This window comes from Staurois parvus, unplaced genomic scaffold (genome assembly GCF_062004578.1).
Source record: "Staurois parvus isolate SC_StPar_1 unplaced genomic scaffold, SC_StPar_1.0 ptg000058l, whole genome shotgun sequence".
NCBI lineage: Eukaryota > Metazoa > Chordata > Amphibia > Anura > Ranidae > Staurois > Staurois parvus.
In genome coordinates, this window is record NW_028317854.1 from 10,805,030 (window position 1) to 10,831,048 (window position 26,019).

The 26,019-nt window shown below is 37.9% G+C and overlaps 1 protein-coding gene across 3 annotated transcripts in view; it reads right to left on the reverse strand.

Annotated features, from left to right (window-relative positions):
• LEF1 (lymphoid enhancer binding factor 1) overlaps positions 1-26,019 on the reverse strand; it is a 178,471-nt gene that overhangs the window by 54,860 nt on the left and 97,592 nt on the right. For all 3 annotated transcript variants that reach the window (XM_089668491.1, XM_089668492.1, XM_089668493.1), the window contains exons 4-7: positions 14,261-14,393; positions 9,191-9,281; positions 4,480-4,602; positions 340-502 (exon numbers count right to left, since the gene is read on the reverse strand). In XM_089668491.1, the coding sequence (XP_089524617.1) occupies positions 340-502; positions 4,480-4,602; positions 9,191-9,281; positions 14,261-14,393 (510 nt within the window). The remainder of the gene's footprint in view (positions 1-339; positions 503-4,479; positions 4,603-9,190; positions 9,282-14,260; positions 14,394-26,019) is intronic.

The following is a 26,019-nucleotide window of genomic DNA, read 5'->3' on the forward strand; positions in this document are numbered from 1 at the left end:
GTACTGCAGTAAATACAAATGGCATAGAAGTGAAATAAAAAGCGATATGCCATTGAAATACCCTACCATTAGAACACAGGAAACAAACTAGCCTACTGGAAAATGTACAAAGGCTTTTCTGGAGCAAATTGGTTCTTGGTACATTATAAATGAATCGCCTGGGACAAGTAACCGAAATGAAAAAGCTGGACGTTCACTTCCTCATTTACTTTGTATTTACAGGTTGCCAAGCAACAGCGCAGTCATCAGTGAATAAGGCAGCGTCAGAAGGACAGTCGGCACTGTTTTGTAAAGCAGACGCCGGGTTAGCAAAGATAAACAGAAAGCCCAAAAGCTCACCCTTCTGCCGAGAATCTGATTGATGGCGGCACTTTCTTTAAGCGTACACTCCGCTACGACATTCGCTCTCATCTCTTTCATATACAACATGAAAGCGTTCAGCGGCTTCTTTATATGAGGTCTTTTTGGCTCCTGCTCTTTTCTCTGTTCATGATGAGTTTTCCTAAATGATGGAAAGGGACAAACTAGGTTGATCAACATGCAAAAATAGGGATAATATGGTTTAGTAGTTGGAGAAACTTGAAGAACAATGTATTTAAATCACCGTGGAAGTTTATAGAAATGATATCTTAAAATGAAAATAGTTTAGCTGTACACTATCTACCTGAAGCTCTTATGTAGGTGTCTCAGTATAGCACTTTACAGTATACATACAGTAGATCCATTCACATACAGTAAGTCTCTGTTTTTAAAGCTGGTCATACACTGCTAGATTTCTGAACGAACAATCATACTAATATTTCTATAGATCTTCATGCAACAATTCTCAGTACATTCAATGATTTGAGGAATCTACTTAAAACTTGCATTTGCTTTTAACATTCAATTTTAGAATGAATATAATTTCTTAAACTAAAACCACATTCACTGTTAGAAATTCGTTCATTCCAGAAAAATTTTCCTTCTCGCTCCTTCAAATTTTCTTGTCACTACTGTCAAAAACAAATGTCAATTTGGCCACACTAATGGTTAGAAAATCAAAGGAACGTTCTTAAAATGAACATTTTATAACAAAATTCTACTATTGTGTGGCCAACTTTACTATCCCTAAAACACTGTAGTGGCAATCTGAGAGGTAGTTTGTTCATTAACCTGCTGCTATATATTTGCCAAAGTCTACACAGAGAGTATCCTTGGCGGGATTTAAACCCAATACCCTGAGCATAAAGGCAAACAGGCTAACCATTTAACTACTGTGTTGGCTATATGGAAGCTATCAGGAGGAACACAACATTAGGACAGAGCTTGAAGAATCAGATACTCTAGTGGAAAAACATAGACACTGGAGTGTACAAAAGATATATGAAGTAAAAGTGATTCTAAACAGATTTGTTTTCCTTTAAAATAACAAACATTTCATACATACTGTGCAATGGTTTTGCACACAGCATCCCCGACCCTTCTTTTTTCATGTCCCCTGCTGGTGCTCCTGGCTCCTCTCTCCTGCCGAGTGCCCCCATAGCAAACCACTCACCATGGGGGCTCTAGTGCGTGCTCGCTCCCAAGCTGGAAACATACAGAGCATGGCTCAGCCCTGTTCTGTGCGCTCTCCTCACTGGCTGTGATTGTCCAATGAGGAGAGAGGGAGAGACGAGAGCTGCTGCTCTTCTGCACATCGCCAGATAGTGATTGGCCTCAGGTAAATATTTAAGGGGGACTGAGGGGGGGGGGGGGGGTCTGCATGCAGAAGGTGTTTTACCTTAATGCACAGAAAGCATTAAGGTGAAAAAAAAAGAACCACTTTAAGGGAGGGGAGGTGTTTTACATTTCCAAAAAAACACGTGGTTGATTTTCTAAAGAAGTAGAGACTGTTCACTTATGAAGTGAATGTTCACATTGCAAATTCAAAGTGTGTTCACTTTCAATACCCAGTCATGTGCCAGGGAAAAAATATTTTTGCTAGTGCATTATTGGATATTGAAAATAAACACAGCTTCGCCTTATGTATCAACACTTCCTTTGCAAAATGAACATTGATTTGATAGGTGAACAGCTTCCACTGCATTAGTAAATGAACCCCAGAGTTCTTTATTACTATACAGGATTCATATAGCACCAACAGTTTGCGCAGAGCATTACAACGTGAGGGCAGACAATACGGTTACAATACAATTCAATATAGGAGGAATCAGAGGGCCCTGATCATTAGAGCTTACAATCTAAAAGGGGAGCGTCAATTGATACAAAAGGTAATAACTGTGGGGGTAAGCTGATGGAGAAAATACATATACAGTTGTTAAGTGGAGGTTAGGTCTTTTCTGAAGAGAAAAGGTTTCACTAATACCGGGGTTTTTCATTGATTAGGAAAAACTGAGAATGATTTACTAAAGATATTGAGGATCTTACCTTAATAAATTGAAGATTTTCTTCAATAACCTAATTATCTAAAAAGCTAATTCCTGTTTATTTTCTTCATCTGTGTATAATTTGGAACACAACATTAACACATTAAATTTATTGAGTAAAAAGTCTCAACTTCTATAGTAAATCAGCCTCACTGTAGCTCCAGGTGTGTTTGGAAACAATAGTTTGGCTGCTACCGACACCTATAACTGGTCAGATTATTAAGTAGTCAGTCTGATTAAGGCACCTTTCACACAGGGGGTTCGTTCAGGTCTACCTGTCAGTTGTTCAGGCGGACCTGATTGGATGGTCCATCCACCCCTATGGACAGGTGGGTGCAAACGGACTCTGCTGTACGCTTACACATTTTTACCTCCGGGTTCTGTCCACTCAGTTTATGCAGAGAGGGCACGGACAGAGCCTGCTCTGCCCTATTGGAGATATGTCATCTGTCTGCTCTGCTCCAATCAGCAGGGGATCTATGAGCTGATCCCCTGCTGATCAGGATGGAGTCTGACCTGTATAAAAGGTGTCTAAAACTCATTCTTGATTTGTGATAAATGTTGGAGAGTTAAACTACCCAACAATTTATAATAACTTTCTGGTAATTCACTGGTCATATACCTGTTCTTGAGTTTTTGGGTCTGCACAGCTGTTCTGGCAGTTATGAAGGAGTCCAATGCTCCCTGTTAGATATTACATTTTATATTATGGAGCATTCAGAATGAAATTCTGGAACAAAGATATAAAAATTATGTAAGGAGATGTAAAAATTATGTAAGGAGATGTTGCTCATGGAGAAATGAAGACATATAGGAAGCCAGGGAACAAAGCTGGTCATACACACATAAATGTTTTTTGTTGAACCAAACAAAAATCTAACAGAATCCTCCATCCATGTTAAAGAGCATGGATGTATGAATGTCCCACTGGGTTATTGCATTATGAGAGCCGGTGCTACTGGCTCTGGCCAGCCTAATATGGTAGTAAACCCATGTTTTAAAACCTTTGCTGACAGGCAAGGTATTTATGACAGGAGATACCTCCTGTCTGTCAGCTGTCATGTACACTGCGCCATGCATATGCAGCACATTGTACATTCATGGACCCAGATCTGTGCCAAGGTAATGTGACTCCCATGGGCATACATGGGAGTTATGTCATCATGGTCTCGCCAATTAGGTGGCTGAAAACACGGAACCCGGAAGAAAGACCAGGCGAACATGGATGTGCCCAGCACCTGCCAGATTGATCACATTGCATAGCTGGAGGGCTAATTTGGATGGAAAGTCTGCCATACTGTGCTAATATGTGGTGCATACTAATACATTATGGCAAAACCCACCTAGGGGCCCTTAAAAAAAAATCTTAGCGGAGTTAAGCTAAAATAACACTTCTAGGAGACTGTCCCTTTCATCAAAGGTTACCAGGTTTTACACATTCAATCATTGTAAAATATTATAATTACAAGAACAAAACTCTCTAGTGTGTTTTAGACTGAATCAATAGTATGCTCTGAACAATATGAGATAAATTCACAAGAGTAGAAAGACTCTGATCAGAATCTGGTACCATTCTAAATATATATGATCACACATATGTCAATAAGGCAAAGATCGGTGTGCAGACTGAATTAACAAATGGAAGCCAATCAGCAAGTTACTGCATTGTACATATCATAAAAAATATTTATTGACCACTTTTTTATATATTATTTCTGTGTTTACCCTAAAGACTTATTCCAGGCCACTTTCACTTGTTCACCCATATTTGTGCTATCACATTAAATATAGTGATTTCTATATTGACCCCTTAGCAAACAAAAACTCAGTTTGCAATCACTTGTCACCTTATAGATAATAAGATAGCTGCCACACAGAAAGTGCATTGTTTTCAATGAGACAATGTATACATACAATGAAAACAGAGCAAGCAAAGCAAGGTCTGTCAAATCATTAACAGATCTCATTATTTGCATCAAGCTGATCGCTCTCTCTCTGAAAAAATAAATCACTGAAAAATAATACATTACCTTAACAGAAAGTGTTAATTCATAAGGATGTAAACTTGACTTACACATGCATTAAGTCATTGTCACTGTGGGGGTGTTCTTGTTTAACCTGAGGATTGACAATAGCGGGATGAGGGATTCCAGTTGTGTGAGGACCCGGAGGACCAGGGACCATGTGATGTGAATACCTAAGCAAAATAAAAAAGTAGAGTATGTCAATAGGTCATTTTTTTTAGTAGATCTGTAGACAGATATAGAAAACCCATACCGTATTTCATGGTATTATATATGAATTAAAAAAAATATTCAAAGTATTTTTAAATGTGCTTCAACAGCTCAATGTCTTTGTACAGTTCTGTAAATCCAACACAGCAGAAAGAGAGAGAGAGAGAGAGAATGTAGGGATAACCTGATCCCTGTGCTACTATTGCTTTAGTATCCAATTATGGATTGGGACAAGTAATAGACCAAGTAGTCCTAGAAAAAGTGAGGTCAAGGACCTGTCAGTAACTGTGTAACAAATTATTTTCTCAGATCTCTGGTATCTTAGTAAAACTTTGCAGTGCACATGCGCACGCGTGTGCGCACACACACACACACATGTTCCATTTCCTGAACAGAGGCCTATCATAACCAAGGATAGGGGGAATGATATGTTATATAGGTATAGGTTTCCCACAATGCAGTACCTATACCTAGTTTCCTGTATCTCTCCATAAGCAAGAATGACAAATCATTACAGGGTACTGTCATGTGCAACTGAGGACATAAACATTTGCTTATTTGAGTTGGGCATTTTGGCTTGGTGAGTGTCATTAACGCTGAAAATTATTATTTAAGCCACTATGATGATTGTTTTTGTGTGTGTGTGAGTACAGTATATGGTACATTATGCTTTGATTTAAATTACTTGCTGTACTATTGTTATCCCCTCTCTGTTCTGACACATACAGTAATAATAAAAATGCTGCTTTGCTTTATAAAGTGATTACCTATGAATAAAGAATTCTTTCCTGTGCTTGTTTAGGAAAGCTGCAGTATACCATGTGAAATTGGACATAATTGACAACATTATCTAAAGGTACCAAAAGAAACCTGTCCATCAGAACAGTTTTTGACCCTTGCAAATTAACAGCAAGAATTGTACTGGTGAATATATTTTGATGATCCTAAATTTATTAGCACTGCACTCCTTTTCGTATTTTGGTCTACAAAAGGAAATACTAAGATATATAAGATAAAAATGAACAAATGTTAAGCCTTATAATGCTTGTTCATATCCTGCAACCGTGTTTTTGTAATGTCTAGAATTATAGACCATACATAGACCATACCATAATCACTATTATTGTTTTATGTGGGCTTTGAACTGCTTACATTACACTGTGCTTCCTTTTGATTGGAGCTGCTTTACACTTTGAACTGGATTAGCATATTTAAAAAGAATAGTTCAGACAGAATAATTGATTCATTCCTACCCGACTTGACTCAATCAATTCAGTTCAAACAGGGTTATTGATTGACAGATTTCATGTAAAATGGCTTTAGAAGCTGCAGGCGTCTATAATGCCACTCTCCTGACAATCCGAGCACTTAGTGAATTGTTTTTATTGGAGAGAATAGGCCATGGGTATGAAATGGAAGATTGGGATTATTCCAATGTAGAAGATTAGACACCAGTCTTGATTGCCAGCTATTGTACTACAGGGATAAACAGCATGCCGTTTCAGCACACTGTCATGTAGGGGAGCACATTATTAACTGTGTCAGACAATTCTGTGAATCCATGTGTAAGATGTAAGCATGAACAGCATTTACAGACACATAGATCAGACCAAGGGGCAGCAAGGAGAGGTTGTAATTCAGGTTCACAGTAGCATGAACCTGGATTTTTTGGGTTGGTTAGTGCTACCTTGCCTTGGGTCTTAGTGTAGTCTAACTCTACTAGTGACTAGACAATTGTTTTAGTAAATGGCATTGTACCTATATTCTTTTTTGTCTTTCTCTCATGTTTCTAGTGATGAACAGGAAAATCTGGTTTATTTAATAGACTGCAAATGTGGACTGCAGACCTGGTTCTCCTGAAACTATGTGGAGCGGAGTTCCATGCACAAAACCATCCAGAGGAACAAGACCTCCAAGAAAAAAAACTTAAAGAAAAAATCTACTGAGTTATAAATGGTTAAATCTCAGGTATATTGCTGCCCATTATTTACAATTTACACTTTTATTGAGCGCCAATATACTTCCGGCCCTCAGCAGGTCACATGCGGCTCTCCTACACGGCAGCCATCCTGTCTTTTGCTCACCCCTTCTCTCCTCTTGTCTGGTCACAAAATACTTTTTATTCCATGAAGCATCCAAAAAATACAATGGGGTTGATTTACTAAAACTGGAGAACGCAATATATAGTGCAGCTGTGCGTGGCAGTCAATCAGCTTCTAACGTCAGCTTGTTCAACTAAGCTTTGACAAAAATACTGGAAGCTGATTGGTTTCTATGCAGAGCTGCAGGAAATTTTGCACTCTTCAGTTTTAGTAAACCAACCCCAATGCATTCTGTGAATGGACAAGAGGAAAGGAGAGAAGGAGAGCATAGCTTGTGTGTAGGACAACCTCTGTTCTGAATTTTGAAGGTTAATTTCTCCACAATGCCTATAGCTGCAGAAGTGAATATGGGTTCTTTTATTGTACTTTTACTGGAAGTTCAGAATATATAAAATGTGCATAGTCCAGGCCTGATTTCAGTTGAATCTATCTATCTATCTATCTATCTATCTATCTATCTGTCTGTCTGTCTGTCTGTCTGTCTGTCTGTCTGTCTGTCTATCTATCAATCTATCAGCTTTTATAGAAGGATATGGAAGCAGACTGTATTTACTATGAAAGAATGTCTTCTTTGTATATAAATTATACAAAGAAAATTGCTATTTGGATATTTATATATATTTTAATCAAGTCATTTTTATTGAACAGTTGTTTTTTGTTACAAGTGCAACAATTAATATACTTAAAGATCTGAAAAAAAGTTTGCAATTAGAAACAATAAACAAGATTTATTTAGACTGGAATTTTTCCTGAACAGAAAAAAAGAACAGTGGTTTTGGGAGACAACCCAAACCTAAATTGTTAACTGTTTAAATCCCATGATTCTCTTGGCAAACAGAGATAATGGGAATGTTTGGTTAAGTCATCTTCACATAGATTAGGAACACTGAAAAGTCCCCAGAAACTGTTCCACACCCCCTTTACATGTTAGTTGCAATACTTTTTTCACACAAAATTAAATTAATTAATTTCATAATAATTTATAACAAAAGTGTTTCTGTTCAAAAAATGACAAACAGCATCTGAGTTATATTTTCCTGGCAAAACCTTTAGCCCGGTCATATAATTAAGCTTACACCACGTCAGATGAACAGAACAGGGAATGGTTAGAGGGTGAAAATCTAAACTTCAAGTATGGATTCATCTGTGCTGTTTTATAACAGTGCAAGACCAGTTCGTTTAAGTCTAGGTTCACTATTGTGCGAGCACGTCAGGACAGCAGCTCATTCAATTGAATGAGCTGCTGTACCTGTGACACCTGTGGGGAAAAAGGTCACTGATAAAATACAGCCACATGGAATCAATTGTGCACACCCAAAAATGCTAATTTTTTTCCAATGTATGAGGGTGCCACTAGAATTAATGTTACCCCTGCACATCTTCAAAAGAGTAGCGCACTTTACTTGTGGGTTGGCAACACATTCGATTATTGACTACTGACTTTGAATTATTATTCGATTATTGACTTTGTCAATATTGACTTTACAACATCAATAGTGATGAAACGCGTTGGAGCAAAGCATGGTCAGATAGCTGTGAGGCAAAGCTTTGTTTTGTAAGGACAATTTTTATATTTTAAAGCAGAGCAGGGAATGGTTAGACCCTGTGTTAAGTTTTTATTGGCATTTGTGTACATTCTGGGAAGATTCAAGCTTCTGTTTTTCCAAGTGACCATTGACAATCAGATAAAAAATTAGAAGAAATCCCGAACTTTACAGTTGACACCAAAACAACAGATAAAGGAAAATCCTCCAATAGGAGACTATAAAGATCTTCAGAGAGGGGGAAAGGCCATCAGCTGTTCCTGTGACAACTCCCTTAAAGTGGAATTACATTAATTTGGAAAGACTCCTCTCATTTCCAGGTGTGTTTCTGGGACAGTGTGTTAACAGAATTATCCCCAGTGGTACACAGGCAGTAAAAAAAATTATATAATAGGTGTTTTAACCCATTCCTACTTTAAAACCAGTTTGTACCAAAATGCACTTTCATTGCGGCCCAGATCCTGAAATACCAAAAAGGACCAGACCTAGAGTTGCTGGTGTTAAAATGCTAAACTGTGCCACTTTTTTCAACTTTGTAGCCACAAAGAAAGTAAAGGTAGTAACTGGCATTCGGGTTTGACATTGATTAAGTTGCCTACGTGGTGCATTTGATTGCTAAAGGAGACTAGAAAGATTTTCATGGAGCGGGAAAGGTCATCAGCTGGGTTGTCATCAAGTCCCGACCAGTGATCATACATTGACCTCAACGGTGACCACATTCCTTCAGTGTGCATATATGCACAGCAGTGTATCTCAAAGAATAAGTAAAGATTGCATTACTTGAAATGACCTGTTGTTCTAAACATGGATCACATGCTACATTGATTATACTGTGATTGCACAGATCCATTTGTCATTACTTTTCTTATATCTGCAGACATCTCAGTCAGTTAGCATAAACTCACCAGCCAAGAGGTGGTGTCATCTGGCCCACTCCTCCTGGAGACAGTGGGTAGAAGGTAGGAAGGTCAGGTGCTTGAGGATGCCTGTGCATGCCTGTCAATAAAATATCACATCAAACATTGGCCCAAAGAGCACTCACGTGTATACAGACAGATGCCAGGACAGTGTATACTTTTTTTACTGTAGAAAAATGTACAACAAATAATGTTAGGATCCAATGTAAAAAAAAGTGGTAAGTGTTGCTATTCTACCCCCGGAGGACATTAATTCCTTCTCAGCACTCAATGGATTAGTCACTGTCCTCCAGTTCTGTTCTATTTTTGATGGATGAGAAAAAATATACATGAACAGCATGCATAATGCAATAACCATGAAATTTACATTTATAAGGTGCTTAGGCAATTTGTGATTTTGATTTAACCCCTTCAAAACTCAACTAGCACCCTTGGCCCAGCACCAACAAGAGATCAGCATTTCCCAGAAAATCAGCAGTTCTTTTACACTGTAATGTTTTAGCTTAGTTCCACGATTGTTGTTCTAATGAAAGTTGAAAAAACAACAATAACGTTTAAAGCAGATAGCTGCCAAAAACTTGGCTTAAAATACAGAATGTAGATTAGGTACATTATATTAGGGTCTGTCCATTAACACACATTCCCCAAAGGTTGCATTACAATTTTTTCTCTCCATTTTGAACCACAGAGGATCACTGACTAATTATGAATCATTTTTAGGCTTCTAATGCTCACTCTTGATATGATTCACTTGGCTCCCAACTGTCACTCCAGTTTCTACTAAGCTCTTCATCAAGCTAACGGCTTTGGGCGGCAAGGTCAAGCTGTTTTGCCTTGGTAGCACTTTTTTTGTAGAACAAAAAGAGTACAAAGAAAAATCCCACAAAGAGCTACACATCATATTTCAGTATACACTCCGAGACTGTATGCCTTACACGTTCTAGAGTAAACACCTTGCCACCAGAACCTTGTTCATTTTCCTAGTTTATGTCTGCCTTCACCTCCATAATTCTAAACTTTATAATCCAAACAAGACCTGTTATTATATGAACAAAATGAATAAATTCAGTATTATTGACAGGTTTTATTTATTACTGAAATAAGACCACCAGCACTATTAATATTAAAGTAGTATATACTTTGTATAATATAGGTGGTTTCCTGCCTTGAACCATAGTTTGGTAGTGGACTACACATAGGGTTTGATTTACTAAAGGCAAACAGACTTAATTTTGCAAGGAAACTTGCACTTTGTATGGGAATTTGCCTCAGAGCTTAGTGAATGAGTGCTTTTGACTTCCATCATCCAACCATATCCAAGCAAAAATGCTGTTTTTGTTTTCATTTTTTTTGCACATGATTGGGCATCCTTTGCAAAGTACATCTACACTACATTTACTAAGCTCTGAGGCAAATTCCTTGCAAAATGCATCTTCCTGTGCAAACTCCTAATGTTCATTTTATGATATAAGGAGACATAGGGCTGAACCTGCATTGAGGATGGAGTGTTCATGAGTGCCGATTAGGGCAGTCGCCTCAGTTGGCTTCATCGGCAGCATGGCCCTAGATGCTTAGCCACATGAATGTTCACTTTCCAAAGTGAAAAAAAACTGGATATTTACTAGTATATGACAAGGCGTTCAAAGTGAACAGAGCTTCACCTTCACCTAAGTTCAGTAAACACTAATGTTGCTAAGTAAACCATCTCTATCCTTTGAGTAATCAGTAACAATGTTTCCTTAAAGGAGAAATATGGGGTATACAAAAAAACATACTTACCTCCATACTCCAGCATCAGTGTGACACTGCAGCTGTCTAATACTGGCTCTACCACCAAGAGCTGACAGATCACGTGGCTGCCAGTCACCTTCACTCTGAACCTCCAGCACATTCGTTGATTGTTACTCAATATTGTACCCTTTCCTGGCAACATCAATTTACATACCCACCTCCTTCTTTGATAAAACTTAGTTCATCACCTGGTATCTCAGGTGGTTTATTAGAAGTATGACCAGGGCGTTGTTGTATATAACAGTATTTTTTATTTTTTTTGCAACATTATAGGAGCTCCATCTATGGTAGTAGATGTTTTCACTTTTCAAATCATGCTTTTGAATGAATACACTTCCTAACCTGAAAATTAGAGCACAGAGAAGAGAAGAAAATAATGGGGAAAAAAATGGGCGGAAGTGACTCCATACGTACATGCCATGTTGCAGCATTGATGGCGTCATGACGTTGATGGTATTGTGACATCATTGACGCCGATCGGCGGCAGGAGTGGCCCATATATAAATGAGTCCAAATGGCTCTTAGGCTTTGCTGGTTGATGGGGATGTGGAGTTGTGGCGCTGGCGCTTTCTTGGTGATACGTTTTTCTTTGATGTATTTTGAAGCTCGTGGCTCGTGTATTTAAATTTGGTCTCCCAATAGTTATTATATTTTGTGTTTTCTTATTCACCAGTATTTGTATCCTTATTTGACTGATTTTGTGTCTTTGCACCTTTGGGTACGTACCACCTCCCTTCTTTTTGACTCATTAGTACTTGGATTGAGGTAAACTCTATACCTATATTCTGTTATATCTATATCCATAGTGTGCATTCATTTGACTACTGGGAATAACATTGGTTTCCCTTTGTAATATATCTTATATTTTATTCTAGTGTCCAATTTGGGCCAAGAAACCTTTTGGTTTCCTCCGATGTAACACTAACAAACATGATGTTAATTGCTGCATACTGAGTACTCAACTAGTGGTGGTTATGTCGTCCTTTTTATATGTAGATTGGTGATTATTTAAGTTTTTTGAGCATTTTTTGCAAACTGTCAGAAATGGTTGATGTTTTTTACTGTTATGTTTAGATCAATTGCGCTCCTCCACCAGTCGTCTGAGGCACCAGCCTGTCCAGGCTTATTTGAGGATTTGTTTGTCCTACTTAATTGTACTACAATCATTCTATATACTATCTGTCTATTTGAGCTAGTATGAACTATTTGGTGAGTTGCCCTCTATTAACTTTCAATCTTTGAAATGTCTGTATAATGAGATTTGTATTGGTTCTTGTTTTTGAGTTAAGTATTGAAGGTATTTAACCGTATTATTATATTGTATAACTATCAATTCACTATTATAGGTGTCACATTTAATATCTCCTGAAGAAGCCTGAAAAGGCGAAACATGTTCAGAGAGAAATATTGCACCAGATATATTTTTGAATAAGTATCATCATAAATTTTGATATATTTAAATGTATACATTTTTTAAAGTGATTTGATAATAAATATTGTAACATTTTAGCTTTTATTGTTATATATATTTTTTTGCCACCTTAAAAATCTCAGTATTTTTTTTTTCATGTGAGGAGTTTTTTCTCCTCATTTTTTTCTTTCTCTCCATTTTTTCTTTTTTTCTGTTGGCATATTTCCTAATTTAGGCATGTGGTATTGTTGTACTCCCTTCAGAATGCAATTCTTCTTGTTCTTTATATTTGCTCATGAATTTAGGTGATATGCTTAGTATCTACATTTTGTACACACCAAATAAACCTCAATGATTTACACAGGATAAAAGCTATCAAACTTGTTTTCATGAAAATCGTTACAGGAGTAATTGCCCTCATGTGTTTTAATAGTGTAGTGCAAAGTGTTTCTTTTATCCACATATGATGATCTGAAAGTAATACTAAAGGCACTTTTTTCATATTTGATTTTAAATAACAAATATGTTATACTTACCTGCTCTGTGCAGTGGTTTTGCACAGAGCAGCCCTGATCCTTCTTTTCTCAAGTCTCCCACCGATGCTCCTGCCCCCCCCCCCTCCTGCCGAGTGCCCCTGAAGTAGCTCTCTATGGGGGCACTCAGGCAGGCTTGCACCTGAGGCTCTGCTCTGCCTGTCCATTCACACACAGAGTAATGGTTCAGCCCCACCCCCTCTTTCTCCTCATTGGTTTACTGGCTGTGATTGACAGCATTGGGAGCCAATGGCTCAGCCAATGAGGAGGGAGAGTCCCCAGAGAGCTGACGCTCTTGTGCACATCGCTGGATCGCGATGGGGTTCAGGTGAGAATTGGGGGGGGGGGCTACTGCACACAGAAAGTTTTTACCTTCACACATAGAATGCTTGAAAGTAAAAAAACCCTAAGCCTTTACAACCACTTTAAGGATAATTTAGAGGTGTTGGATTATTTATGGGCTGAGTTCTTATAGCTATAGTAGTTGTAAATCTACAGAAAAAGCTTAAATGGACTAGATTAGAACAAGAATGGCCACCTATACAGTGCTAAGATGAAAGTAACCTGTAAGGCGATACAACGGTACCAGGAATGTATAATATATGAAAGCCGAACAAGTTACAAGAAGGTCATGTACACCCATCAATCTGCAGAGATTATTACTGAGTTCATGTCACTTTAAATAAATGAAAAACACATAATTACTCTTTAATTGTTCTAGCAGTCCTCACGCCATGACATTCTTTTTGGATCAGTATTGAAGTTTTTGTTTGCAAAATAATTGCTAGATTTAATTGAGAACATTTTACACAAGTATGTTTTTAATGTGTGATATAGGAGAGGAATAGAAAGGGGTGGGTTTACTAAAACTAGAACACACAAAATTTGGAGCAGCTGTGCATAGTAACCAATCAGCTTCTAACTTAAGTTTGTTTAATTAAGCTGTGACAATAAAACCTAGAAGCCGAATGGTTACTATGTACAGTTGCACCAGACTCTGTGTGCTCCAGTTTTAGTAATTCCACCCAAAATGTTCTTCCAAAGTAATTTGTCTACAATTATTAAAAATAAATTTGAAAAATGGTGGTATTTAGGGTGTCTTGGTTCCTGCAATTATAATGGCCTGATGACTGCCCACAATGAACATGTTAAGGGATCTAATAGCATGCACAGAATTGCCTTTTATTGCTACACATGGTTTCCTTATGATTTATACATGTAATGGAAATTTTCTCATTTCTGGCAGGACCCAGCAGGAAAAAAAAAATTATTTCAGTAAAATACATGACAGCATTTTCTTATATTTAGCGCCGCAATTCATACCTTGCTTAGGGCCGACATCTGACGGAATATGGGAAGGGTGAGCTCCTGGAGCAAAGTGCTCATCACTGTATGTGATGAGAGGTGTGAGGGGATGCACTGCATGTGACGGCTGCACAACTGGCACCTTATTTGACTGAAACAATAAGAGCAAAATAACAAGCATAAAATAACAGCCTTTTTACATGAATAGCACTAAATAATTCATTTATAACACTTAACATTTGTCAGACTTAGCACTGGAATTAAAAAAAAACTCTTGGGTGCAGCCATTTTCTGGACATAACATATATTTAAAGCATGAACAAACCCAAAAATATAAAGATAATATACAGTATATGGCAGTCTACCAGTCCTTATGTGTTCTTAGGACTTTATTTTCAAATAGTGATCCTGTTAGTAAAACACTTCTTAACCTAATGTGACAACTTACCACCTCACCACTGTACCCATGGAAAAGCAGCATTGTCACCCTAGGACAGGACTGCAGAACACTTGCTTCTTTCCTCTTCTCTATAACATAGGGACAAGTATTCTGTGGTCCCTATGTATTCTGATAACACCCAAAAATGGCAGATGTTTATAAGCTCTCTAGGTTTTTGGCAGGATTAATGAGTATTTTTATGCTGTGACAAACTTTTGCAGGTGACTTATAGGTGAATTATTAGACTTTATTATATTTCTACCAAATGCGGAAAAGAGAGGCAGCTTAGTGGTTAGATCCATAAGGGTGGATTTACTAAAACTGGATCACTCAGAATTTGGTGCAGCTGTGCATGATAGCCAATCAGCTTCTAACTTCAGCTTGTTCAATTAAACTTTGACAAAAAACCTGGAAGCTGATTTGTTTCTATGTAGAGCTGCACCAGATTTTGCACTCTCCTGTTTTAGTAAATCCCCCCAATAGAGTCATAGATTCATTGATTTGACAACCTATATCACTATATGCATATGATCTTTATTTAATTTTAATAGGCCCCAATGACAATGAATGACTAAATTTCATTCAGTTAGAACTTAAAAAATGTTTACTAATCAATTCTGCAGTCCTCCCAGTAATGTTTTTTCCAAAGCATTAAAATTCTGACTATTCTGTTTCCTTTTGTTGGGTAACTGGGTGAACACAATTGTGTTTGTCACATATATAAGTATAGATCTGTGCAAGAAACTACCTGTTCCCAAAATTATATCTCAGTTCTGATTGGGGCTTAACATTGCACACATATGATTTAATATGATTAGCAGCCTATTAATGAAAGCAAGCTATACATTAGGTTTAATAGCCAGTTGTTTCACTGTTCTGTCCAAATTGGTTTAAATGTTCTTTATTTTCTATGGTCCAAATTACATTTAAATATTACCACAATATATTGTATTTATATACTGCTAGGAACATACATATTTTTTATGATTAGGTTATCTTAATTATGTTCCTTCGTTTTTAGTGTTTTGCGTTACACACTGTTAAATACTAATTAATACACAGGAATTTTAACAAATGGTGAGGGAGATTTACTAAAACTGGTGCACTCAGAATATGGTACCGCTGTGCCTGGGAGTCAATCAGCTTCTAGCTTCAGCTTGTTCAATTTAGCTTTGACAATAAAATCTGGAAGCTTATTGGTCTCCATGCTGAGCTGATTTTACACTCTCCACTTTTAGTAAATCCCCCCCCGTATCCAACTCTATAAGGTGCACCCCAGTATAGTAGGGTAATAACACAGGATTCAGAATCCCAACTAGACAGTGAAGCTGATTTGGCTTAGGACTCTTCACTGAATAAATTTTATCAATTTTATTACCCAATCATGTGCACAGAAACAAAAAAAAACAGAAATTTGCTTTTCACAATATTTATTGTGTGAAATTTCTCAACTCATTTAGCCACTATATCTCATCGTTGGGACAGTCAGTTGTACTGCTATTTCACTGTGAGATAAAATGTAAATAAAGATGTTAAACATTTCATTAAAGTTTCGCGATTAGTTTTTAACCACTTGTTGCCCTGTTTGTTTCCCCGGTTGTTTACATTTTCACAATGATGTCATTTCCCATAGCTTTGCTTTCTAACTTCTTTCACTGTCCCATAAAATTTGCCTTCCTCTGCAAATGTACACAGCTGGCACTCTAACACAATAGTGATCGAGACAAAAACCTAATTCATCAAAAAGAACACAAAAAAGGACGTAGAGTTTTCTAGTGTCAGATATCAGTATTTGTTGGACCCTTTGGCATTTTAGGGGTTAGCAAGCATACAGCCAAATAAGCCACTTAGGGCTTTTGTGTCACCATCTACAAGTTAGCTAGTGGCATTCTTATGTAGTGATGATGGAAGAAGTTCTTAACCCGTAGGTCACCCAAAACATGGAACCTAGTCAATATGATCCTTTGTTTGCAAACCCTTTAGTTACAAAACACAGCTCCATAACTATTGAAAGACTACATATAGGTAGATCAGCTAACAGCATTAAATCATTTACAGCTGTATATTATTTAGTAACAATTGCAAAATAAATCTACAGAATAGTTTGGGTCACTTTTTTAAATGGTTAACAGCTCTCTAATTCATAGTAATATTCAGCAACATAGAAAACCATAATTATTTGAAGCCAATTAATGATCTCTATGGCACACTGTAGTTCCCTCCCATTCCAGCTGTTTTATTTTCTATCTTTATTCACATAGAACTGCAAGAGCACAGAGAGTTGTTATTTTGCTTAATTTAATTTTTTTTTTTCATTTGTTTAATTTTATTTACCGCCATCTCAATAAATGTACATTATGCTAAACAATCTATATCATTATTTATATATTTAGTTTTATTCTTTATCATTATATAATAAAAATGACAAGATTTAGCATTGCCTTGTAAACAGCAGGGTTTTTAAAGATGCATGTAGCGTCACAGTTATCACAGTTTGATAAGTAAATGAATAGATTTTAAAAGAGTTAAAACAAATAAATGAATAATAAGCAATTAATAATATAATTAAAATATAATTTTTCAGGACCTGGGCATCGTACTGCATTATTACCAAAAACTACTGTAACTATATAGTTAAATAAACATGTTTTTAGGTTCATTTGACCATTCCAATGGTTTTAGTCTGTTTTTAACCATTGCAGATTCATTTATAAACTAACTGTGCCCAACATATTTATCATTCATCTGCACACAGCCATAAAATAGGGCCCACCCATCTGTGTGACTTAACAGTCAATGAAGACAAACAATGTCATTATTCTAAATTGAATCATAAAATATTTTTTTCTAAATCTATACTACTTTCTAGCATAAATCAGTAAAAAGAAAAGAAAAAAGAAAATATGCCTGTGAAATTAAATGCCCCCCCCCCCTTTCCCTCCATTCCCCACACAGAAACACACGCTATACATAATAATGTTCAAACATAATATCTGACTGTATGTGAAACAATAATCAATTTACCTAATTCATAGAAACAAAAATAAAAAAATAAAATAAGGTCCTTGGTTTTGTTTTTATTTCCCATTTCTTACAGACTTCAATTCATAAGAGGTTGTATTACTGTATCTTATTAACGGTTGGCCTATCCCTCCAGTCATAGAGCTCAAAAAATCTAGCACCATGAATTCTGTCTAAATTATGCCATCCTAGCTCTCCTCTTAATTTTACGGTTTTCAACACAGATTTGCTTTCCTGTGGGAAGAAGATAAGAACCTAAGGATTTTAATTTAAGCTGTGGCCTTGTCTTATATTTTTTGCCGGGTGGAAAGTGAACGCAATGCCGGTAGGTGTGTCAAGCATTAGATTCCTTTTTTGTCACTAAATAACAAAAGAATTATAATAAGTCTCTAATATGCATGAGTTCGGTTCAGCCAGGAAAATATCCAGCTTGACCCTTCCCTGTCCTTTTCATACATTGTCATGTAAAGGAGATTTAAAGTTCACAAAAAATGTTTATTGGCATTATTCTTGTTTATTTCATCTGAAAGCAGCAGGAAACACTGTTTTTAGCACTTATGATCAAAAGACGGTTTTGTTGGGTCTGTCATTCAGTGATTCAAAAGGCAACAATTAATATTGCCAGCACATTTGTTTGCATATTATCATAACATTTAAAGGGACTCTGTCACTAGGAAAGGGGAGCTTGGAAATTGAGGAGTTCCCAAGTTAGATAAAGTAGCATGTTTTCAATGAGCATTATATGATCCCAATTAAAGTTTTCCATTGAATATAAAATTCACTCTGGGTAGTAAAAGGTGCCATAGGCACTGATTTTCCACAGCTGATTGTTGCATCTGATACAGAATTTCTAAATTTTTTCAGTCTGCTATATAAAACATTGCTGTTTATGAGTAAAAGATCTGCTTCAAATATAAGGAGCCTTGTGTACAAACACTGGAAAAAAGCATTGGTCAGTGTTGCAAGTAGAAAGTAGTCTAACTGCACTGGTAAAATAGGAACTGGAATCTGACTGGTTGCTAAGGCAACCATAGGAACGTTACTTTAGTTCACTTTTTATTTATGATGAAACCCATGGATGCTATCTAGAAAATGAAGCTCCTGTGTGTATTAACAATTACAGCTATTATTTATATCAGTTCTACCTTCATAATGTATCATGCTAAAAGAAGTGGTTATCAAATATAAGGAGACTAAGAACACATGCTGTAGCCAAACATGTACCATACATGGCACAATGATTGTAGGTTTTTGCCAAGCAATTGTCATTTCATCAAATGCCTTGCCCTGCATTCTAAAGAGCGCTGTGTAAAGTGCAATACACATAGCAATCAAACAGCAATCATGCATTATTACTCCGCTTTCTCCATACTTGCCTTTCTCAACCTTTTTACCCCAGAGGAACCCTTGAAATAATTTTCAGGTCTCGTTGAACCAATTCATTGGGATCAGTGGAAAAAAAATGCCCCTTATATTGGTGGCCATTGGAAAGAATGCCCCCTATAGTCGTGATCAGAATGCAATCTTTACAGACAGCTCAAAAGATCATTGGTGTAATGCACCTGACTCTGCCAAGTGGCATTGGCCACATCACTTTGCAGACACAATCATCTGGCTGGTCAACCAACTACAACTTAAGGAACCCCTAACAACCACTGGAGGAACCCTAGGATTCCATGGAACACTGGTTGAAAATACCTGTTCTGAGAAGAGAAATATGACTGTTTGTTAATGATTATTGTTACTATCACAAAATCACTGCCTTTAAATTGCTGTGTTCTTGCAAACAAAAATGGCCCAGTTTTAAAAATGATGACGTGGTTGGATTATTTTACAAAATGGCACTGCACAATGTAAAAATGCATGACTATTCCTATGGATTAGCCTATCATAGGGGAAAACAACAGACGTCGGCTGGGAAACTTCTATTCAATGCATTAAACTCTCCAATCCCCTGCATTAACCTATCACAGGTGGAAAGAACAATGGTTGACAGGGAAACGTCCATGCATTCTCTGTAACACCCGCTGTAACACCCGCTACGCGGTTTATCTTCTGGAATGCTCATGCCAGAAACAGTATATTGGCCAAACAACCAGAAGATTAAGAGATCGTTTCTGAGATCACATATATTATTATACAGTATTTATATAGAGCTAAAAGGTTTGCTCAGCGCTGTACATTATAGTGGGGGACAGTACATGAGACAATACCATCACCCCTACAGTAGACGTATGGTTATACGAAATGCGTCTAGGAGGAGCCTTTGCGCGCCTTGACGTCACGCTGCCGGATCAAGGAGGTCCGGCGGCACCCATTCTCTTATATACTGGTCAGTGTATTCAGTGGTTTATACTGCGCTTCTACCTATATCCACAGTCACCCTGTGCCTTGATATACTTATGTATGTATACCACATATTTTAACGCTTAATAAATACTTGACATACTACACTATGGGTATCCATACGCTCGGCTCTGAGCATCTAACCCCAGTCCAGGACCCCAGATGTTCCATTCGGACCAGAGGAGGGAGGTGATAGACCAGACCTGCACCCACTACTGAATTGAGGGACCCCCTGGTGTTCCATTCGGACCAGAGGAGAGAGGTGATAGACCAGACCAGTACCCAATACTTGATTGAGGGACCCCCTGGAGGACATCAACATTCCACCTGGCCGTTCCCAAGTCAGACTCCCAGCTGGTCTTGGATTCCTATATGCGCATATTGATTGCGCTTCTGGTTAGTAGGCAATCTTACCATTCTTTCACTGGATACCGCATTGGATTTCATAACAGAACTGTTACATCAACACTCCTTATATCATTTAAGGAACTTGTCCACCTAAGACTGTATTCATTAGTTTTCTATTACTTTAGCGCTGCACTCTATTTCTTTGTTTTGCTTGTTATTGAAAGGTATTGTGGTTCCTTTTTTCAGTGCATTTAGCTGCTTACGTGTGCGCTCGCTAGGCTTCTACACATTTTTATGCATTCTCTAACGTCTCATGGCATCTTTACTACTATATATACAGTATATATATACACTATATTGTCAAACGTATTGGGACACCCCTCCAAATGATTGGATTCAGGTGTTCCAATTACCTGCATGGCTACAGGTGTATAAAACCAAGCAACTAGGCATGCAGACTGCTTCTACAAACATCTGTGAAAGAATGGGTCGGTCTCAGGAGCTCGGGGTGATACCATGATATTGCCACCTGTGCAATAAGTCCATCCATGAAATTTCCTTGCTACTAAATATTCCACGGTCAACTGTTAGTGGTATTATAACAAAATGGAAGCAACTGGGAGCAACAGCAACTCAGCCGTGAACTGTTAGGCCACGTCTGTTGACAGAGTGGGGTCAGCGCATGCTGAAGCGCACAGTGCGCTGAAATCGCCAACTGAAGAGTCAATAGCTAAAGACCTTCAGATTAGCGCAACACTGCATGGAGAGCTTCATGCAATGGGTTTCCATGGCCGAACAGCTGCATCCAAGCCTTACATCACCCAAGTGCAATGCAGAGAATTGGATGCGGTGGTGTAAAACAAGCCTCCAGTGGACTCTAGAGCAGTGGAGACGTGTTCTCTGGAGTGACAAATCATGCTTCTCTGTCTGGCAATCTGATGGATGTGATTGGGTTTGGCAGTTGCCAGTAGAACGGTACTTGCCTGACTGCTTTGTGTCAAGTGTAAAGTTTGGTGGAGGGGGGAATATAGTGTGGAGTTGTTTTTCAGCGGTAGGGCTTGGCCCCTTAGTTCCAGTGAAGGGAACTCTTAAGGAGTCAGCATACCAAGACATTTTGGACAATTTCATGCCTCCAACACTGAGGGAACAGTTTGGGGATGGCCACTTCCTGTTTCAACATGACTGCGCACCATTGCACAAAGCAAGGTCCATAAAGACATGGATGGGCGAGTTTGGGGTGGAGGAACTTGACCGGCCTGCACAGTGTCCTGACCTTAACCCCGATAGAACACTTTTGGGATGAATTAGAGCGGAGACTGCTAGCCAGGCCTTCTCGTCTGTCATCAGTGCCTGACCTCATAAATGGGCTTCTGGAAGAATGGTCAAACATTCCCATAGACACACTCCTAAACCTTGTGGACAGCCTTCCCAGAAGAGTTGAAGCTGTTATAGCTGCAAAGGGTGGGCTAACTCAATATTGAACTCTACGGACTAAGACTAGGGTGCCATTAAAGTTCATGTGCGTGTAAAGGCAGGCATCCAAATAATGTTGACAAGGTAGTGTGTGTGTGTGTATATATATATATATATCTCAATAACAAAACATCACAGTGCCAAACACCTAAACTATATACGTGATCTAAACATTATATACCTTTTTTCCTATTAGAAACCATATATCAATCAGGGAATTACATATATCTCAAAAACAGTACATACATGTGATAAAATATAAGTCCCAATTAACGTGAACCAGTTATCCTCATGCAAAACATAATTTACATGTCCAAAAACGTCTTCCAAACTTTCACTACTGTGAATATCTAAATCCTTGTCAGATGATGTGCTTCCAGCTATCCCAATCTCCACTTTACTCCATGCCACCACATGCTTTAAAGGTGTTCCCTAACTTTCTTATGTGGACCTCATATCCAGCCAGAGGTCTAATATAGCTTTAAACACCAAGTTTCCAGAGACCCCTCATACTGGCAGCAATCTCCTCTGTTTCCTCACTCCTCAAGGGTAAAAGCTCAACATAGAAAGGACATATGCAGAGTACTAATACTGTAGTATTTATTTAAAATTTATTGGCAACAAAATTGGTTACACTCACTTAAAAGCAGTACACATCGGCTTCACATCCAATAATCATCACAGCTTCCTCTCCTGTCACTCTCCGGCCTTTGCTTCTCTGCTCAGAGAGTTCTACTGTGTCTCCTTATGCATTATGTCAAAATTATTATGTCCAATTAAATTTATTATACAAATGTAAACAGTGTAAGTACCTTAATCTGACCTGTCATCAGACAATAGCAATCCCCTGTTTAGCAAAAAAAAAAAAAAAAGGCAATTAGTTGTGCTACAGACAAGAGGAGAGTGACAGAGAGATGAGCTCACCAGTCTTCTGCTTCTCCTTTTACTATCCAGTCACAGGCTGGAGGAGGGACAAGTCCTATAAGGGTTATTTAACTACAGCAGAGTACAATCAGGTTTACTGCTCTGCAAGACAGCGCTTTAGTATTAATGGAGGCCAGTTTGGGAGAAAATGTAATATTTCACCTAAACAAAAAAATGTCTTCCTTAAAGAAGGCACCTAATTTCTGCAGGAGTGAGGTTCAAGGCTTCATTAGTGTTCAGCTGCAAAGCAGGTTGCTAGCCTCAGTGGACCCTGCAGCAAGGTTTAGCACACTTCTCTTGGGTGTTTGCCAACTTTCCGAAACACACAAAAGCTAACTGGAAGACTGAGGATATGCAGGTGAGTACTATTACCCCTTCTATGTACCTCTTCCCACCTACTTATATAAAGAACCTAGTGTTATTTTTTATGTTTTTTATACAGAAAGTTATAAAGCAATACAGCAGGTTTTATTAGTGCCCATGGTTATTTTTAAATTGAAAGACCCATACTGTGCTTCCATGAACATCCAAGTAGTCAATGACAGCATAGGGACAATCAATACTAGTGTGGATAATCAATGCCCCAAGCTGCCTTTATCAAAATAATCCTTCGAGCACCATGAATGGTATGGTTCAGAAAGGCCTGTCCCGTGACCTACTGTCAGCTACACAGGTTTCTGATATATAAACAGAAGTAATTACTGAAGCAAGCTTAGTGTCCTTTGGCAAAATAGCTGCAAGCTCCCATCTCTTATGTGTTGCATAAAGCGAAGTAGAAACAGTTTATGATTTATTAACACATCTGTTTTCCCCTATGTGTTTCTTTAGTTTTCAAGGCATTGCTCTGGAAGTGCAATCCCCAGTGCATAACGGTCATAGCAAAGGCCTTACAACATGATTATTTACAAAGTCTCTTTGGTTAAAAGAAGACAAAGAGAATAAGCATCTTCAAAACAAAATGTTTGTTCTTCTTCCACATACTCCATAATTAATCCATTTTTTCCTCTGTGGATTTCTTCTGCAGTTAATACTTGAGAGAGGGAGTCAGTTTAAAACAGTTACTGGATGGGAATTGAGAAATGTCGACATAAAGAGAAAAACCTCTGTTATAAAATCAAAAGGTTTCATATTGATGGAAGATGATTTCTGGAGTAACACTATGGAACATGGATCGCCAAAACCAATAAGTGGAAACCATTTTGTATCTGGAACTCTGCCAACAAATATATGATTTCCAAGAAGCAATGACATTGATCAACTAATTTTAAATGTCCTTGATTTCACAATACATTGGTCAGGATTTTCATAATGTCTGCCACTATCATAACTACAAGTCACACAGGTTGTGGTCTAGGAAGGCAAAAACTGATAAAGGTGATAATGCCATAGTAATAATATCTTATCATATATTGTCAAATATTTGTTTTAGTTTCCAATAGTTTTTTATTGAATAGCTTTACAAAAACAAGTAGTACGAATGAACAGTGTACCATCATACATACAAATATAAGACACCGATAACCAAATATTTATTTTTAATGACCCTGTAGTCACTTTAGAAGTAATGGAAATATGCAATGTAGGCACCTAGTGAAGGCTGTATGAATAGTCATTTACCTTGCAAAAAGCCCTGAAAACAGGTGAAAGGCATTCAGTAATATGCTGATGTGGTTGAGTGCTTGAGTCTACTTCTCCTGCCTTCCACACCTAATAATTGGCCATTGAGTGAATTCATCACAGTTAAGGGCCAGTAGTAAAAATGGAAATGCAAGGATGGGGGCTCAAGCTGGAGTCAAGGATGAAGTCCCACCCTGGACAAAACACATATGGGGAGGAGCCATGTTCGTGAAATCATCCCGTAAACAATTTAAGGTTGCAGGTGATGCCGATATTTGTAGAGCTCATATCCCAGCACTAATATAAAGCCCCAGCCTGTAAGTTTTATCCTATTTTTTAGCAGTAAAAGCTTATATACAGAGAACACTTGTGGCTCTCTCTTTGTTCCATGTATACACATCTGCCCCATGCTTGAAGTTACCTTAGTGAAAAGACCGGTGGTCACCAGAGGATCAACCCCAGAAGAGGAAGGCTTACTATGACCTGTCTGTTTATAAAGAGTTCATGGTGGTGAGGTGAGCGGCTTGTATACTCTCTTGGTGGGAACACAAAGCACTCATTGGTCTGTGGAATGAGAATTCAATTTGCACACTTTAAACTGCTTTATGACAATGGACTTTTCTATTTTCTGTATAAGACTTATTTCTGAAAATGTTCTGATATTTTACTGGTGTGGATAGTCATGTATTCTTTTTTATATTTATCTATTGGATTTTGCTGCACTAATTTATGTTCATACAGTCACTTAAGAGTGTAGTGAGATTGTCTTATAGGCTGGAATTGTTCATATTGTTTAAGGGTTTCATTTATGTGACTGCACTGATTGATATATTGCACTATTCTGATCCATTGACAACCTGGGCTCAGAGAAATGGAGACGGCCAGCTGCATAAAAGAAGGCTGTGGAGAGCAGCACTGGAGCATTGGAGAGGATGGATAGGGCTCTTTATTAAATAATTTTTAAAAACAATTTTGAATGCAGTAGGAGCTTTAAGGCACTGGGCATAAAGGCAGGCTGCTTCACCTCCTTTCCGTTCTCCATTACCTGTTGCACTGCTTCTGTGGAGTGACTGTTTTCTTGTAAATGGGTATGTTGCCTTCTGAAAAACTGCCAATGGCTTTACTTCTCCTGCATATATCAAGGACCCAAAGACCGCAAAGCACAGCTTGATAAATGTATGAACAAGATGAAGATGAATAAGACAGGAGTCTTACTGCCCTCTTTTTATTGGTATGACCTCACAGGATGTAATAAACCAAAGCTTCCATTTTAGCACAACAATGAATGTCCTATATTTAGCATGTCCAGCTACAGGAGAAGAAGGTCAAACTTACTTCTTAGAAGAAGAGCAAACAAAGGGAGCTAATTCATCAGTTGCATACTTATGGGAATAGAAGCAGCGGGTACTGATCACTGATACAAATATACTCCATTGTTCTATTATCCACGGGAGGGCCCTTGACTCCTCAACTCTGACATCCATGTCACATACTAATTTTTGTTTAATTGGGACAAAAGACATGGTGTTTCTCCACTGTGACCCCTATTCTAGAGTCTTTTGGATGATTATTAAATATTCAATATATCATTAGGTGATTTATAACTATT